We start from the raw sequence: 19,627 nt of genomic DNA on the forward strand, positions 1-19,627 counted from the left end.
CTGTTTCAAGTGTGGGGAGGTTGGACATCCATTACTGGCCTGCCCCCTGAACATCAAGCCGATGGACTGCACCTGGGCTACAAGTGAAAGGCACTGTGCTCTGTCGCATCCTCTGGCAATCCCTAACATGGGAGTGGTTTTGATAAACGGGCATCCGGTGATGGCCCTATTTAATTCCGGCAGCAACATAACCATTGTGGCTCGCCATTATATTTTACCGCGACAGTGGCTAAACCAACACCTAAAGGTCACTTGTGTACATGGGAAGACTAAGTCGTATCGTTCCACTGAATGTTATATCGCCTGGAAAGGGGACTTAACTCGATTGCCGATGGCCGTGCTGCCCGAGCCCCCTTTTCCAGTGATTTTGGGACACGATTGGTCACATAATACCAGCGGTAAAAGTAGAACCACTCCTGTGGCCTCTCTGGGTCTGGTTATGGATTGGCGGGGCACTCTTCCCGCGGCTCCCTCGCCGTGCACTCGGACAGATAGTGATGACGTAGAATGCCAGGGGGAAGAATCTCAGGCGTCGGACCCTGACCCGGAAGCTTCCGCGGGTGAGGGCACGAGCCGAGGAGCCATTACTTCCCCAGAGCTACAAGATCCTCTGAGCAGTCTGGACCATCAATTTAGATCCACGCCCGCGTCATTTAAAAGAGAACAGTGGAACGACGATTCCCTGAAGTTTGCCCGGAATGCTATTGTTGTCCCTGGCAGCCAACAGGCTGACGATTCCATGCCACGAGAGCCCTTTTTCATTCCTGAAAATGATCTGTTATATCGAGTTGCGACTCACGAGGGCGAGGTACGGAAATTGTTGCTAGTGCCGCGTACCTTCCGGCAGGAGATATGCGAACTAGCCCATGCCCACCTCCTAGGCGCCCACCTCGGGGCCGAGAAAACTTTGGAGCAGATAAAACTCCGTTTTTACTGGCCCAGAATTAATGAGGAGGTCAGTCCTGCCCGGAGTGTCAAACCCACCAGATACCTAGGAGGGAACGTGCTCCTCTCGTTCCTCTACCCCTAATTGACATTCCCTTTGAGAGAATAGGGGTCGACCTGGTAGGACCCCTGGAGCCCTCGAATCGTGGCCATAAATATATAATGGTCATGGTTGATTACGCAACTCGATATCCAGAGGCGGTTCCGCTGCGCTCCGCTAATACAAAGAATATCGCACAGGAATTGGTCAACCTGTTTTCTAGAGTGGGTATACCCAAGGAAGTCCTCACAGACCAGGGTACACCCTTTACCTCGGATACGTTTAGGGAGGTTGCCAGGTTACTCCATATAAGCACCTGAAGACGTCTGTCTATAACCCACAAACAGACGGGTTGGTAGAGCGTTTTAATCAGACGCTTAAACAGATGCTGCGCAAGGTAGTCAGTGTGGACGGTAGAAACTGGGACCAGCTCTTACAACTCGTGCTTTTTGCTTATCGGGAGGTACCTCAGGCCTCTACAGGTTTCTCCCTCTTTGAGCTATTATATGGACGTCAACCTCGGGGACTTTTGGATATAATAAAAGAAGGCTGGGAAGCTGAGGCCCTGCCCTCCACAAATGTATTAGAGTATGTCGCTCAACTGCGCGACAGACTAAATAAGATTAGACCTTTGCTAAAAGATTATGTGAGTTGTGCGCAAGCAGCGCAAGCACGGTATTACAATCACAACTCGGTCCTCCGGGAGTTCCAACCAGGAGACCGAGTAATGGTGCTTGTTCCTACCTCCCACTCCAAACTATTGGCTCACTGGCAAGGGCCATACGAGGTTAAGGAAAGAAAGGGGCTCGTCGATTATTTGGTTAAACAGCCGAATCGTCGGCCGAGCGAGAGGATCTACCACGTAAACTTATTAAAACCTTGGAGAGACAGGGAGGAATCTCCTGACAGTCGTAGAGCCCTCTCCCTATTCGCTTGCACACCAGCCCTTAACCTCGGACCTGAGCTAACGCCCATACAGCGACAGGAGTTAACCCAAACGATCCTGTCCATCCCCGAAGTAGTGAGCAAGTCACCAGGCCATACTTCGCTGATTGAACACGACATTGTCACAGAACCCGGAGTTGTAGTCCAGGAGAGACCTTATCAACTCCCGAAGGCAAAATGCGCAGAGGTGGAACTTCAAGTTCAATGGATGTTGGACATGGATATTATTGAAGAGAGCCATAGTCCCTGGTCCAGTCCTATCGTGCTCGTTTCTAAGCCAGACGGCTCGTGGAGATTCTGTAATGACTTCAGACGTCTTAACCAGGTCTCCAAATTCGATGCCTACCTGATGCCCAGGATAGATGACCTTAGTGAACGATTGGGTATGGCTCGATATTTGACTACCCTTGACATGACTAAAGGGTACTGGCAAATTCCCTTAACGGCATCTGCCAAAGAGAAAACTGCTTTCAGCACCCCTAGTGGACATCGGCAATATAAGGTCTTTCCATTTGGGCTGCACGGGGCTCCAGCAACTTTTCAACGTCTGGTGGACAGAGTGCTAAAACCCCACCAGTCCTATTGTGCCGCCTACCTGGATTACGTGGTCATCTATTCCGGCACCTGGAAGGTATATTGCAGGTATTCGCCGTCCTCGTGACACTAGCGAAAGCCGGGCTCCGTATAAACCCCCGTAAGTGTTTCTTCGGTCTAAAGGAGGCCAAATATTTGGGCTACCTAGTGGGGCGTGGACAGGTGAAACCACAATGTTCCAAAATACAAGACATCCTGGAATGGCCCCGTCCAAATACCAAGAGACAGGTGCAAATTTCTTAGGGTTAGCGGGGTACTACCGTCAGTTTCGTGCCCCGCTTCTCTGAAAGGGCAGCACCCTTGACAAATTTGACGAAGAAAGGCGCTCCTTTATACGTGGTATTGAATGACAAGGCGGAACAAGCATTCAGTGACTTGAAGAAGGCCCTAACCTCGGCACCAATATTGAAAACCCCGGATTTCACTCTTCCCTTTATTCTCCAGACCAATGCTTCGGACACAGGCCTGGGCACCGTGTTGAGCCAAAGTGTCGATGGTGTCGAGCACCCCGTAATGTACCTGAGCCGGAAACTGCTGGACCGGGAGACCAGGTATGTGGCAGTGGAGAGGGAAGCCTTGGCCATTAAGTGGGCGGTGACTCATCTGCGTTACTACCTGTTGGGTCGCGAGTTCACTCTGGTGACTGATCACGCTGCGCTTCAGTGGATGGCACTACATAAGGAGTCAAACCCCCGAGTCACCAGGTGGTTTCTGGATCTGCAGACGTACAAGTTCGCCATCACTTATTGCCGGGGCAACCTTCAGGCCAATGCCGATGCCCTCTCCCGTCTCCACAACCTCTCGGTTCGGTCCGCCCGACCTGATGGGTCTGGGCTGAGGGGGGGGTTGTGTCACGCATGTACGAGTAGGGGGCCGTGGACGGACTTAAATAAGATCGGAAAGCCGTATGCCAGCAGGGAGTGGCGGGGTACTAACCTTTCTTTCTTTGTTTCCTACAGAAAAAAAGATGCACCGCCGCCATGAGCCTACATGCACCAATGACCGCAGTACGCTACTTCCGCCCTTCCTCTGTTCCTCCATCTATGACGTCATCAATCCCATCATCCATCTCAGTTCCTTCCCAGCATACCTCTACTTCCGGCCCCTCCTACATAAATACTCCCCAGCCGCCATCTTTGGGCGGTCAGATATGAAAAGTTGATGTACTTGACCGTGGCAACAAGCTGTGTTGTTTTTTTGAATATTGTACAGTATACGGGGCCGGAAACCACAAACCTTTATGATTGTTTTGTCCTTTCTTTACAGTAGTAATACTCACTGATCATGGAACCATAGAGTGAGGATTAGCACATGCAAGAAAGAATTTCACTGAACTCTGCACATTTAATGCTATTGACCTCTTTGAGCATATTGTATGCTAAAAATTAAAGAATTACACCCCAAAGAATGGCCAAGATGAGTGGCCTGGATAATGAAAAAATAACCTCACTGCACTTCCAAGTGATCTAGTGAAACATTTCCATAGGAGTTTGAAAATTTTAAGAAAAATACTTAAAATAAGTCCTTGTTAACGAAGAGACTCAAAAGCTATTGCAGTTCATCAATTTGACCAGCAGAGAGTCTCAACAACCCTCCGTTTGTTCAATTTATCGTGTTTTTGTTTGTAAAAATGCATAACTCCGTCTTCCATTACCCTAGTGTTATTAGGAAATTGTACTACATAGTTTAATAAAAACAAACATTTTTCAATTACTTTCTAAAATAATCGCCTAAAAAACAGTCAGCCTTCAACAACAACAGAGAAAGAGTCAAGTTTACAAGATCAGAATTAGAAAGTATGTGGACACCCTCCCAAATTATTGAGTTCAGGTGTTCAATGGTGCAACAAAAATCAAGAATATACCCATGCAATTCCATTGACAAACATTGGCAGTAGAATGGGGTCACCCTGAAGAGATCAGTGACTTTAACTGTGGCACTGTCATAGGATGCCACCTTTGCCACAAGTCAGTGCATGATATTTCTGCTCTGCAAGGTCTGCCCCGGTAAACTGTAAGTGCTTTTATTGTGAAGTGGAAGTTTTGAGGAGCAGCAATGGCTAAGTCACAAGACAATGGTATGCCAGTTTGAGAAGATGTTTTGAGAGTAGCTTTGAATTGTGGGTGCTGTTGAGTGCAGTTGACGGTTAAGAGAGGGAAGAGACTTGAGGGGCACTATGCTCTGCCCCCCATAGATAGATTAGATAGATTAGATAGATTAGATAGATAGATAGATAGATAGATAGATAGATAGATAGATAGATAGATAGATAGATAGATAGATAGATTATTAATCCCAAGGGGAAATTCACATAATCCAGCAGCAATATACTGATACAAAGAAACAACATTAAATTAAATAGTAATAAAAATGAAAAAAATAAAAATAAAAAAGCAGACAATAACTGAGTAATGTTAGCATTTACTCCCCCGGGTGGAATTGAAGAGTCGCATAGTGTGGGGGAGGAACGATCTCTTTAGTCTGTCAGTGGAGCAGGACAGTGACAAAAGTCTGTCACTGAAGCTACTCCTCTGTCTGGAGATGACACTGTTAAGTGGATGCAGTGGATTATTCATGATTGACAGGAGTTTTCTTAATGCCCGTCACTCTGCCACAGATGTTAAACTGTCCAACTTTACTCCTACAATAGAGCCTGCCTTCTTAACAAGTTTATCCAGGCATGAGGTGTCTTTCATCTTTATGCTGCCACCCCAGCACATCACCGCGTAGAAGAGGGCACTCGCCACAACCGTCTGGTAGAACATCTGCAGCATCTTACTGCAGATGTTGAAGGATGCCAACCTTCTCAGAAAGTATAGTCTGCTCTGACCTTTCTTACATAGAGCATCAGTATTGGCAGTCCAGTCCAATTTGTCATCCAGCTGCACTCCCAGATATTTAAAGGTCTGCACCCTCTGCACACAGTCACCTCTGATGATCACAGGGTCCATGAGGGGCCTGGGCCTCCTAAAATCCACCACCAGCTCCTTGGTCTTGTTGGTGTTAAGATGTAAGTGGTTTGAGTCGCACCATTTAACAAAGTCTTTGATTAGCTTCCTGTACTCCTGCACATAGAATAGAGCTTAATGTGGGGTAGTGAATTTAGAGAAGATGTCTGTCTGGACTTTTGAAAGTATTCTGTATTTTCTCTTTTTTGGTGTGTGAGCCAACACTAAAGCCTGGTTTATATCGTATGAAGCCAGTACATAGATTGCACTGCAAAGGGCACAGGTGCGGTGAGCGACCAAAATATATTTATATTTGTTGCATTCCATTCGATCAACGTGTTGATATTAATCATTTAGCAACAGTGTTTGGTCAGTGTCATATAGCTAATAATGTCAAAGTAGAGGATATGAGACTGCTGATGGAAGAAGAGTTATGTCTGCTATTAAATATGGACTATGTCCATTAAGAAGCAAACAAAGTCAGAATCATATAAGAAGACACCTAACGTAATAAAGATCAATCATACTGCTGCGTTACAAAGTACTATGGTGTGTCTGTAGCTGACTTATGAGGTACAAGAGCCCTGGTCATGAACTACAAGATGCCCAGAATTTAATATGTATTGGGCTAACAGGGCATCACATAGAGCTGTCAAGATATGAGCATACTTTGCAAACACTTGTGAAAATTTTCTGAAGCTGAACTTTACTGAAATAATCTGTATTCTAGTATGTCCTCTAGAAGCTCTAGAATCCCTGTTCTTTCTCAACAATTTAGTAAGCATTACCACTTGACATCATTCACCCTCGATATGTGCCCTGCCAAGTATTCTCAGAAGTGCTCATGCACTTAAAGGAATATTCCAACCAACAATATATATTTTTATGTTATTTACTCACTGTAGTTTGTAGTGATCTTTAATCTCATGTTTTTATGCAGAATAATTTATGATAATAGCAAAAACTTGTAAATTTAGTATCAACTCGCGCTTCAAGGAATGATTAAAAATGACATGTTTGAAGGCTTGTTGATCAATTAATGTTCACAATTTTGTTGCAATACTTTCAAGTGTGAAAGAATTGCTTCACACAAATCCTTGAAGCTGGGTATCTCCATTTCTCAATCGGCATGTCTATCTGCAGCAATAGCAGTGTATTGATGTTCCTGTTAAAGATCACACTTTATTTCCATATGGGACAGTAAACGATAACCTACCTAACTTTAACAAGACCCATTGCTTATAGATTGATTTATTTTCTTAGAACAGAAATGAGTGAGGCATTTTAAGGGTAGAGAAGATACAGGGGCCACTGCAGCAACCAATTTGTGCATGTGTCGGAATTCATGTTATAGTGGAATACATAAAGTATTCAACAAACAGTGAGACCAAATTAGAATAATGCAATCAAACCTGAATTGAAGCCACACATCTTGAGAAGATATAAAATAAGAAGTACAAGTTCAGCAAAATATTGTCAGATGTGACTAAAAAAAACAATTTTATCACTAATCATTCCCAGCTCACACAGGGACAAGACTGTAACATAAAAAATATGAAAATCACAAAGTTTATTTGAAATAAACTAGCATTTTAGCAGTGCTGTTTACTATATACTTCACTCCACAATGTAAAGTTGCCATCACTAAGCATAATAAGGAATACCACGTTTTATGGAATACAACCAAGAAATCAGTTTAATTAAAGGTGCTTAATGATAGACTCAACTTTTTAGGAAAAGGTAGTCTTTGATCCTAAGATTCTTATTAATGGAGACTGGCATAGCTATTTGTTATACCTATAGTAGGCAGGTCATTCCATTCACCAACAGCTTATTAGATTGTTTCTATAATACCCTGTAATACCCTAGGAAAAAGTCAGTTTCTCTCACTGAAGACAGACTCAATGCAAAATACAAAATAATAAAAGCAAGTAATCATTAACACGTTCACACATAAGTACATTTTTCTATTTAAATAAAGGGTAACAGAAGGATCAAAAAACTAGAGGAATAATAATAAAAAAATACTCCGTAAATGAAAATGACCTGAAGCTAGTATAATGGAACACAGAAAAAAATGTTAAAGAAAGTTAGGCAAAATAGAACCAATGGACTTTCAAAAGTATGAAATAGACATAAAAATACATAGAAGTAGATACTAGCTCTATCAGATGACCACCTGGAAAAGACCTTATATCATACGTAAAGACTAACAATCAAATACTGTATGTAACTGTCAGGTTTAGCAGGCAAATGTTCTAAACCAAGTTAATGGTAAAATGAAGCTTAAATTGAAACAGGAAAGGTTTCTTTTGAGAGCTTCTGTAACATATGATAGAGAGCTGAATTTAAGTAATAACATTAAATTCCACAATCGAGAAACATATAGGCATGGAGCTTAATATTTAGTGCACATTAGCCTGGGATGTGCAGTTTTATGTCCATAGCAGAAAGGTTGCACGACTTAGCAACTTTCTTTCATTTTTTTAAGCATCATGTAAACAAAATTAATTTTAATAAAATTCTCAGTACCCTAGGGTGGGTTTGACTCTGGCACCATTAAATAAAGCAGATACCAGTTGTGCCACAAAAACAATTAACGCAACCAATCCATGACATGTAACCTTTTACATGTCATTAAATAACTGGCAACAAATAATTTTGGAGCTTATAATCCAAAGCATAAGTGCAAATGCAAATAGAAAACAAAAAATCCTAATTATTAAGCCTTAAGTAATAATTTATCTTTCCTAACACAGAATGAAATCTGTTATGCCAACTTATATTTCTTACATAATGTAAAAATCATTGAGGAATTTTTCTTTTTATCTAGCTGAAATTGCAGAGGAAACAGAATTACTGCTAACAATCATTTGGACACAGGACACTGAAAAGATGCCTTATGGTCTTTTATAATGTTAATATTTAGATTTTTATCAAGACTGTTTTTAGATATATCGATTTTTATCAAGTCTATTTAAAATAAAATGCAAAACTGCAGTAATTTATGTGCAACAACTCGGGTTTTCTTTACTATGCAAATAAAGGAAAAAAATATATAATAATGCTGGAGTGATTTCCACTTTATTATTTGCTCAAGTATAGGCTGAATATTATATGTCAAATTTGTTCCATAGCTTTAATGAACTCAATAACCTGTTCAAAAATAATGATTTATTAGTATGTATTTCAATGCATCTAAAGTTGGGTATACTATTATACAGAACGTTTAATATGAATAATGTGAATACTTGTGACAGTTCCAAGACAAAAAATATGTACATTTACACAGACATGAATGCTGGTTAAAAATATATATATATATATATATATATATATATTTTTTAAACAATTACACTAAAGAATAATCTCTGTATTCCATTCTATGGATTAATGTTAATACCCACAATGCCTATGATGTATATATTTGTTCTTAATGACAAAAGCATTGTTTACACACCAATGAGAAGAATGCAGCAAAAATGAAAAGCACACTCACTTACTTGCAAGAGAGCTGGTTTATGCCATCAATGTAGTAACAGATTCCACCATTAACGCAGTAAGCCTTTTCAGTTTCATTGCACTTCCTGGCATGACCAGAACCAGACGGTGTTGTGGCTGGTGTTGCTGTTGTTAAGACAAAGAGATACATAGCATCAGCATTTACACATTTATAAAGCCATATTTGCAAATTAAGTAAATAATTTGTAAGGCGCAATTTTACAATGAATTAAGGTTGAAACTTTTTATATGAATATTGGTGGCATGCTAGTAACTGCCCATTACAATATGCTATAGATCTTGCATTTTACAAAATGAGAATCTACAGCTATATGATCTTGAAGTGTTGTCAACAAAGTGGAAGTGGAAGTGGAACTGGAAAAATATCTCTCTGTGCCTTAGCATGCAATGCACACAAGAAATAACATATTAATCGGTTACAATACAAACTGCTATTACTTACTGTTAAATGTTGCAATATTGGGGTTAAGCTGTCCTTCTGTTGACATATTAAACTGCATGATCAGGTGTAACAATAACAGCACCTGTCATGGTACACACACTACTACAAAGTACTTTAGAAAGCACTCAATAATACTATTGTCTTAACAATAACAATAATGATTTTGCAACTGCATCATTTAAGAAGATGTATAGAACAAGATATCCACTCTCCTTCCATACATGGGATGACATAAAATTGGATAAAAGCAAACATAAAACAAATATATAAATATTCTTAATGACTAAAATGAAAAAATGATGTAAATTATTATTGTACTTTTGGTTAAAGCCAAAAATGAGATTCAATCATTGTTATTCAGTCTTTGATTTCAAGGAATATAAACTGCACTGATTAGGCTGCACTACTAAAACAAAACAAAAAGGAGGTAAAAAAGACAAATGTGTGTCCTGAAGTGAAGATGACATGTACAAATTCAGTTTTAACCTGAGCCACAGGTTAACTAACACCTGATCATGCAGTTTAATATGTCAACAGAAGGACAGCTTAACCCCAATATTGCAACATTTAACAGTAAGTAATAGCAGTTTGTATTGTAACCGATTAATATGTTATTACTTAAATGTGCCCATTAAGTATAAAAATCATTTTGATTCTGTGCCCTTCTGACAAAGAGGAAGTTAAAAGTATTTTCAAGGTCATTTCATTGTTCCTTGAAATCTAAATAAAACAGTGGAGATAGCATTTCAACAATACATAAAAATACACAATAAAACAATACAGAAGAGCTAATTGCACATTGTGCATTAAGATTAGGACTACATTATTACATGGGCTATGGCATAAGTTAATAAGGTTTAACAGTGTTATGTTATGACTGAACTATGAAAAAAAAAAACAATGTCCATGAGTAAAACCCATGCAAATTAATTAATTTGTGAGAAATTATTGATCAAAAGTACATTATTATTTGAATTGTTCTCTAACTACACTAGTATTTTAATTGTTTTTTAACTGAGAATCAGACTTTGTTTCATATAGCATCTATTATGGCACATACATTATTACATACAAGTACATAAATAGTGTGCAATAGTACTATTTGCAAAAACAGTAAATGCAACACTTCTGTAAACTATGCCTTCAAGCATTTACAGAACATTTTGTAGTGCACAAGAAAATTAGACATTTTACTCAACATGGTGCTAATAAAAAGAGTCATACGTTTCAGCAAACTAAACAGACATCCAGCATCTGACTATGCTTATGTAAACTATTCACGTCAATGATTGGCCCTGCGATGGACTGGTGCCCTATACGAGTGTGGTTCCTGTTTTTCACTCTGTGCTGCCAGAAAAGACAGTGCCCTGCCCTTCACAATGTTATAAGTACAGGAAGACTGATAGCTAAAGTAAGTGAAACAGTAGTTACTGATGCAGACCATAAATCAATATCAGGAATCAAGCATGAAACACAGTATAGAATGTTATATTTCCTGCTTGTTGACACAAAAGCAAGAGGTTAAAATGAACATGAAATAATTTTCAGTTTATCCTTGTACTTATATTTTCAGCAATAACCTATCAAATATTAGAATGAAAAAATACAAGAGGTTTTAATTTACCTGAATTAGAATGGAAGACCCAACTAACAAACAATCATATAACTTGGAAAGTTCTTACAATGAGGGCGATGAATTCTGAGTCTTTTTTCAATTGTTTTCTCTTTCGGATTGTACCTGTAAGTAAGATCATTGTTTCATTTTGTTGTGTTTGACCAATTCCAAGCCCTGCTCTTCAGCTCCTAACTGATGCCTAATATGCAAATGCCTGTCCCACGTAATATAAAGTCGATGTTTATATTGACTCTGATATGCATTTTGAGACACAAATATTTTAAACTAACAAAACAGATGGAAAGAGAAAAAGGAGAAATAAACCATCTGGGTATTAAGGTCGACATGTCTTCACTGCAAGCCGGTGGCAGCAAGATTACGCAAAATGATTTTTCTTCATCTAATTTACAGTTTTATCTGTTTTGTAAAAGAATACAGTAATGATGAGTCAAATATGTCAAAGACTCTGCAGATATTATGAATTAAGGTGAGTGCTTTAAAAGATTAGCTAAATCATTCTATTGTGAGCTTTAAAATTGAAAAAGTCAAATGACAGACATAGATAAAGGAAACTGATAATTCCTCATGTTTTAGTCGACTTACTTTCTTGGGTGTGGTGTATCCAAGATGTAGCTGTCTTTTATTTTATGTTTGCATGTGTGCCAATGGGGTTGATTATATTGTAATAATAATTTACTAATGCCATACCTAAGTTAAGAATTTTGTACATTTTCATTGTTCTGTGTATAATCCTTCTATTAGGTCTCTTAAGCTTTGCACGGTTATTTGTTTGGTGTATGTGTCTTTAATAAATGCCAGTCCTTCCTTAATTTTGTCGAATGCTATGGGTTCTTTGTGACTCAAACCTCCTTCCATTTCTCAGTTTCCTCTAGATTGACTTTCTGTGAAACTATTATTCTTGTCATTCTTCTCAGAAGGCAAAATGACCAGGTATCATATCTTAACATGTAGCAGTAGTGGGTTAATTTTGCAGCAAACAACTCTTCACTCAAGATTTTTTTTTATAGAGTTGAATAGCTTTTAATACTACTAATGTTGAATAATTCAATGAGGTAAGACACAAATACCTAAAAACTAAAATCTTAACCTGCGAGACACAGTGGTACAGTGGTTAGTGCAATGCATACACATATGAATAGAAATACCAAGGAGATAAATGCTGCCAAGACATGAAACTAGCAAAACTATTTCATGAGAACATGGACAGATTTCAGACTCGATCAGATACTGTTTGGAAATTTAATGCAAAATGAACATAAAGTGTTACAAATAGGAAGTAAGACTATTACACATAATTTCACAATGAGGACATCTGAAACCCCTACAAGTAAAGAGTAAAAGAGTTGACATAACAGATGTGCCACATCTTTAAAGACATGCAAGGTTAGGTTAATTGTGTCTGCGTAGGGATTCCTCTGGGTACTTCAAAAAAGACCTCCTACATACACAAAACATTTGTGTTGTTTTGATTTCACATTCCAAATTGTCTGTTGTTTCCAAAGCTGTCTCCTGGTTTTGAACCCAGTGCTGTTACAACTGGCTCGCCACAAACCTAAACTGGATTAGGTAGGGTTGACATTGTTATATTACTTATTTAGTACATTAATAGGTGCTAAATTTAATTAATCTATTAAGAACTTGAACTTGTGGATATCATCACCACTGTGTCGATTAAGCTCTAAGAAACAAAAATTCCAGACATTGTTTAACAAATTTTTAACATGAGTGTCAATAAGGGATTTCTAAGGGAAAACACTGCTGTTTGGCCGGGCCAATCCTTGTCAAACAATAACTCCTTCAAAGAGAAAATTTTAAAGCAGCTGTTGGTAAGGTTGGGTCATACAAAAGATCAAGGTTAGATGAGTATCTGACTTTGTCTTTAGGAACCTAGACAGAATACTACATACCCTTTAAGCTTGTATGATATAAATCCATAACATATTAACAAAGATACCTGACATATCATGAGACAGGAAAATCTTATATGATTTTTCAAAATAAAAAGAAATTACATTAAAGACATTTATAATTATCCATTAAGTTTAGTATCGACATACAATATTACAATGGAGGAGCTGATAATTAAATTACATATAGCATATTTGGAAATACCGACATCTGAAAAAAAATAATAAAAGATGCCTTTAAGTTTTTGTTTGCTTTTGGTTTTTTTCCAGACAATTTTACCATTTTGTTAAGCTTCTCTCTCCCTTGTTTTGTTTTTGTTTAGGCACTCTTGACATCTTATGCTGATATCATCAGGCAAGCTACATGATATGCATAAAGATTCCTGCCAATGTGTCATGTCATAGGGAGACATTGTGTATATAAACAGAAAGAAGGCATAGTCTGCTGTCAGATATATTTTTTATTGGGGTAAAGCTAGTTTATAGTAAAAATGTGATACAGGAGTTGATTTCCGGCCATTCTTTAGAAGATTTGTTACTTAATTAAAATAATATTTATTTTAGGGTATTAGCCGCTTACAAGCAGTCTCTGTTTTAGTGAGGAAGCTGACTGTTTTGTGAACACTGCATAACTGTAAAATTCTCTAATGATATAACATTACACATATGGAAAACAAAGAGGATTAAACTGTATCCTATGTTATACAAGAAGTTTGTTTTTGGAATATGATGGATGTTTTTTCTTTCCTGTTTCTGATTTTTGGAGTGTATCTTCAGATACCCAATCCAAGATGAAAAGATTATTCACTCAGTACATTTACTCATGGGAAGGATAGTCTTCACTGTTTCTACCCTATGAGTTAACTGGTGATGCAGGTTGGACCAAATACGTATATGGATTCCTGAAATTAGCCCAATAAAGGTAAACAACTCAGAAATGAACTAAGGAAGTTGATCTTAAGGCTTTGATTGGTTAGAATATTTATTTTTAATATACTAAAGTTTTTTGATGTTTTTGCAATTAAGGCAGCAAATATAGAGCAGTGGTTATTCCTGCTTCACCCCACAAAGATTTGGGTTTGGTTCAAGGGCCAATTACATTGTGTAATTCACATGATATCCTTATTTCTCAGTAAGTTGTTCCTGCATTCAGCATTCATGAATTTTAAGTTAAATGTTGAGTTTAAACTGTACTTTTTTGAGTGATTGCGAATGCCTACTTGAGTGGTCTGTCCAGAGTTTCCTAATGCCTTTAGCATCATTCTGATGGAACAGGTTTTGATTTTCCATGGGCAAATAATAGAAAAAGTATGTTAATAAATTAATACATCAATGTCTATAGTTTGCATCCTTATGCTCTGAGACATTATACTAAAATACTAAAAGTGTGATGTTAAAAAAATTGAGTCTATGTTTCATATTCAGTTGGAGAAAATATTTCATATTCAGTTATGATATACTGCCCGGCATCATGTAAACAAACATTTCTTATACCAGTATTGATAGTGATTTTTTTTGCCCTGTGACAACAGCTGGTAATTAAATGGGAAAACACATTTTTCTTAATATAATTATATGTTTCTAATATTCAATGAACTGTTATAGTCTATTTAGGTTTGTAAGCAAGATTAACAATTAATAATAAAACATGCACACTATGCTTCTAGTACCTGTAAATTTAGAAAGCTGGGTTTGCAGAATACCTAAGATGACAAGATAATAGCCATGATATCACAAACACAATGGAGGACATCATTTGTCCAGAGGTGCACAATCAAGAGGTGTAATATTTCATCTAAATAAATACACCAAAGCCAAAAATTGAAGCAGCAGAAAAAAAATTTCTCCGTATATACAAAAATAAAACAATAACCACAAATTCCAAAGTAAAATATTTAGATAATCAAAGAGTTAAAAAACTACTAAAACAGGAATCAGTTGAGAATCTCTATATATAATCTTCATTTAGATCTTGATCTTTGTTTGTCCACGAATGAATTAGAAGAAGAAGCACTAGATGGCAGTAGAGAGACAGCTAAAACATAGGCATTGCATTAAGAATCTGAAGACTGTAGTACTCCAGTCACACCTCAAAACACAGACATTCAAACTAAACAAATTGTAGTGCTTTAAATTAACTAAAGAGATCTTCATTTAGATCTTGATCTTTTTTTGTCCGCGAATTCCACGCATGCGTAGACCACCTTCCAGTTTAGTACGTTGTTGTTACTCATGGATATCAATAATCTGCCGGAATAACGAAAGGGGTGGTGGACAGTGTTACGCTGGTTAACTCCTGAGGCCTGGTTAGAGAATGAGTTTGCCGAAAATAAAAGGTACGTGCCTACGTAACATATGAATGAAAGAAAGACAGTGGGTAAAATGAATGACAACGTAACAGCACGTTCCGGAAATTATTATTGTTACGTTGTAGCCGGCGAGTGCTGTGCGTCTCACAGTTGTACCGTGGCTTGCTCACATATCAGCGAAGTGGTCCCTATTTATGTTTTAAAGAGCCTGGATACCTTTTGTGTCCCCCTTTTATAACCATTGCTCCATGTATATTGCCTTACTCTTTGGATTGCCACAAAGCAACCTGTGAGACTGGAGAAAGGTTGAGAAGACATCGTGAGAGGAAACGATAGCATTGTGAAAACAAGACGAACTGTGAACGGACAGAAGCAGAAATGCTCCTACACCACCACATAATTACTATTTGGACAGTGATTCCGAGTATGCCGTTCCTATCAAATCAATATCCAAGGGTTTTCTTTTGTAATTTTGTTTCCCTTATAAAAAATCATAATGCTGTGCGATGAAGGGCCCAGTTCACCCCTGGCAGCCACGTTTAAACAGGGAGCCCTTCACAGACAACTTTAACACGCGCAACGTAGTTGGGTGCAAATGGCTAGTATTTTACAATTACCTAAATTACTGCATTGATTTAAACAATTCGTTCTAAAAACTGAAACTAAATAAACTAGGGAAAAAAATAGGTTGCATTATTTTAAGTAAAATTCCACACACTGCAGGAAGTAGGAATTCAAGAAGCTTTGTGCAAATTGGTGAAAAAATGAATTGCAGTAAATGTGGATGCACTTTCAAATGTGTCTAAGTGGGTTTTCTTCTGGTACTTCTGTTTTTTCTCCATATTCTAAATTAACCCTTTATGTTTGTGTTTGAGTGTGCCATTAATAAATGTCATACTCATCAGATGTTAAAATCTATTCTCTGCTTTCTCCATTTCTATCCACTATTTTCTTAATTTCTTTTAAAGAAATCAATATCGTGATTCCGGTCCATTTAACTCTTACTTATCCAAACCGACATTGCCTACGTGCCCTTCTCTCTCACTCACACTCTGTCTCTCTCTCTCACTCAATCTCTGTGTGTGTATTTACACATGTGCAATGGTATTCACAGCTCCTCTGCCTCTCATTCTAGAAGCTTCCCCAAAGTACGCGCTCCTTTAATGTAAGGAACGCTAGGTTCCTAGATTCATATGCATATATACAACTGATTTATATTTATTTACTTTAGTTGAGGTCCTGCTGGTTTCACCAATATTAAGCTGATATTAAAATGGGGTCTCAGAGTTTTTAATTAGTAGCAGATATGAATATGAATACATGAATACAAACAACAAGTAGATAAATGTTGTCAGTGACACAAAACCAGGGGATTGGCTTACAACCTAGAATTAGCAAAACCATTTCTTAAGAACATGTGCAGATTGTAGACTTTATTAGATACTGTACTTCATGTGGCAGATGTTTAATGTAACAATATTACATTTTGGAAATAGGAACATTAAATGTAATTCTGCAATAGGAATTAAAATTGAAAGAGATGATATAATAGATGTGCCATATCTCCAGAGTCATTCAGGTTTGGTTAAACTGTCAAAACTTTCAAAAAAATATTGGTCACAAAGAGATAAATAACATCTACTCCCATGTAGGAATATGGAGAGAAAACTGAAGTGCCAGAAGAAAATCCACTTAGACACATTTGAAAAGTGCAAAATCAATGCATAATCAGGTATGATTTTGAAATTCAGGTACCTGGAGTTGTGGTCAAGCAGTGCTAGTTACTGTGACCATGTGCCTCCCATATACATAATTGCCAAATGTAATTAATTTTAATACTTTAACTTTCAAGTAACAATGAAAGTAACTAACAATATGTTTATGGAGGGAATATTCAGCATAATTAAATTGTCTACCAGTGACTTTAATAAATATAATACCATTGTTCAGCTTTTCATTATTAAACATCTTGTAAATAATTATAATTTTTGCACCATGAAAATCAATTTTCATCTGTCTAGAAAATCGTGGAACGAGTTTTACAATGTGGCCAGGAAACACAGTTTACACTAGTTGGTATATAAAACAATACAAACAATTATATAAACATATGAACAAAAAAAAAAGATGCAAGGTAGAGTCTCACTTTCATTCCAGACTGGATTTCACCTTACCAAATGAAAACAGTCATACACACACAAACACACGGACCCACACATACACAGTAGCAAGTTCAAAATGCTTTGGGCTGTGAAGGAAACCCATGAACTTTGGAAGAAGAAACCACCAAAACCTAAGAAGGTGCAGACATCATACAAAAGAAAAACTAGGCCTGGAAAATAAGTCAGGTTTCATGGCTCTGGAATTAACATTTTACCCCCTCAACCCCCTGAGTACACCATATTAAAAATAATTTAAGTAGAACGTTCCTGCAGTCTGATGGGCTGAAAAGTTTTGTTAAATGTTAAATCTCATGTTTGTCAAAGTTGAAAAAGATTATACTGTATATATATATATATATATATATATATATATATATATATATATATATATATATATATATATATATATACAGTATATATATACACAGTGGTACCTCGGTATACGTCTGCTTTGGAATAAGTCCAACTTGGTATACGTCCTGTTTGGACACAAAAAAATTTGCTTGGTATACAACCTTTGTTTGGAATACGACTCGCGTGCTAACCTTGTTTACCTCTCTCGAGACAAAGCCACGACTGCCCACGAGCGTTAGTGTGCCAGTTGCTAGCATTCAGTGAACAACCCTCGCTGTAACTCTCTGTGAACTTTTACGTGTGTGATATAGCGGGTCCACAGCTCCTGTCAAAGTCCAGCTTTAAAATAAATAATCACGCTCGCAGCTTGGTGAGGTGGCATGGTGGTTATGTGGCTGAAGGTTGTCAGGGCGATTAGCGATGTGGGCGTTTCTCACCAAAGTGCACTTGTGAGGGACCGTCTGCATTCATGATTGTTCCTGGGGCTGCTTATCTTGATAAACAGAAGCGCGAGTTGACTTGAAGGGGAGTAAAAAGAAAGAACGGACGAGAGAGAGAGAGAGAGCGAGCGAGCGAGAGCGCGCATGGATGAAGTGGCTGAAGCAGGCAGTGCGAAGGTCAGCTGCAAGTAGGACGACTCCCCAGTTGGGAAGCAGGCACCAGGCTTCTTGTTTTTTTTTTTAAAGAATGCTTCCTGCTTTTAACTTCATTGTTTTTAAGAAGACTTTTTTCTATTGTTTTTAACCTCCACGTTTCACTTCTGATTTTATGGATTATTTATTGGAACTTTGGAGACTGCACTTTAATTTAAACACCTTGTTTTGTTAATTGTTTTAATAAAAACACTTTGCACTTTTTCACCATCCCCTTGCTTTGTTGTTACCGATGAGGTCAGGAGCGAGGCACATTACCGACAGTGTAGGATTCAAGGGCTCCCCGGCAGCAGATTGGATCATACAGCAAACCTGCACCGTCACAACGTGATTTTGTTTTTTTTCATGTAAATTTGAATTGATTGTTGAAAAGTATGAAGGTGGCATGCGTATCCGGGACAAGGCTGTTGCATACCGTTTGCTGAGAATGACGGTATCTATGATTGTGAAAAACAAAGATGTTATTAAAAAGTTAAGTAAAATTTTCATTTATTTCATCTAATTGCTTTTGTTTTATGTATTTTAGTATTAAGCAGTGTTTAAATTATTTTATATAACCCCTCAATGTATAATATGCCAATAGCAATAGGGTTTTTTTTTTTCATGGGAACGGATTAATCATTTTCCCATTATTTCTTATGGGAAAAATTTGTTTGGTATACGTCCTGTTTGGTATAAGTCAAAGGGTCTGGAATGGATTAAGGACGTATACCGAGGTTCCACTGTATATATATATATATATATATATATATATATATATATATATTGTGACACACATGCGTATGGGAGGCAGCTAAAGGGCTTAAATGAAGGCAGTTCGGAGGCATGCCGAGATGTGGAAGAGTGCACTGACTCTTTTTCTCACTTCCCTGTAGACCATTCCTGGGAGACTCCACCTGGCTCTCTTGACATCACTTCTGGGACCGAACCAATGGAAACAGACCTTACCAGCTCCGGCCCCCCTGATGTCACGTCCGGGCCTGATCCAATGAGCGATGAACACATGCCCGATCCTTATGACCTCACTTCCTGTCTTCCCCTTTAAAAGCCTGCCCTTTTCCCCTTTTCCCTCAGTTTTGTTTTGGACTCGGTTGTATGCACTTCAGTGCTCTGTATTTCTACAAAACGATTTTGCAGCCAGGAAACCAGATTATATGGGTGGCTGCCCCA

At 38.1% G+C, this 19,627-nt stretch overlaps 1 protein-coding gene across 4 annotated transcripts in view; it reads right to left on the minus strand.

Moving 5' to 3' along the window:
- Positions 1 to 19,627, minus strand: part of LOC120541981 (pro-neuregulin-2, membrane-bound isoform-like) — a 664,098-nt gene that overhangs the window by 95,846 nt on the left and 548,625 nt on the right. For all 4 annotated transcript variants that reach the window (XM_039774031.1, XM_039774029.1, XM_039774030.1 and 1 more), the window contains one exon: positions 8,976 to 9,099. In XM_039774031.1, coding sequence (XP_039629965.1) covers positions 8,976 to 9,099 — 124 coding nt within the window. The remainder of the gene's footprint in view (positions 1 to 8,975; positions 9,100 to 19,627) is intronic.

The sequence above is a fragment of the Polypterus senegalus genome, chromosome 13 (genome assembly GCF_016835505.1).
Source record: "Polypterus senegalus isolate Bchr_013 chromosome 13, ASM1683550v1, whole genome shotgun sequence".
Taxonomy (NCBI): domain Eukaryota; kingdom Metazoa; phylum Chordata; class Cladistia; order Polypteriformes; family Polypteridae; genus Polypterus; species Polypterus senegalus.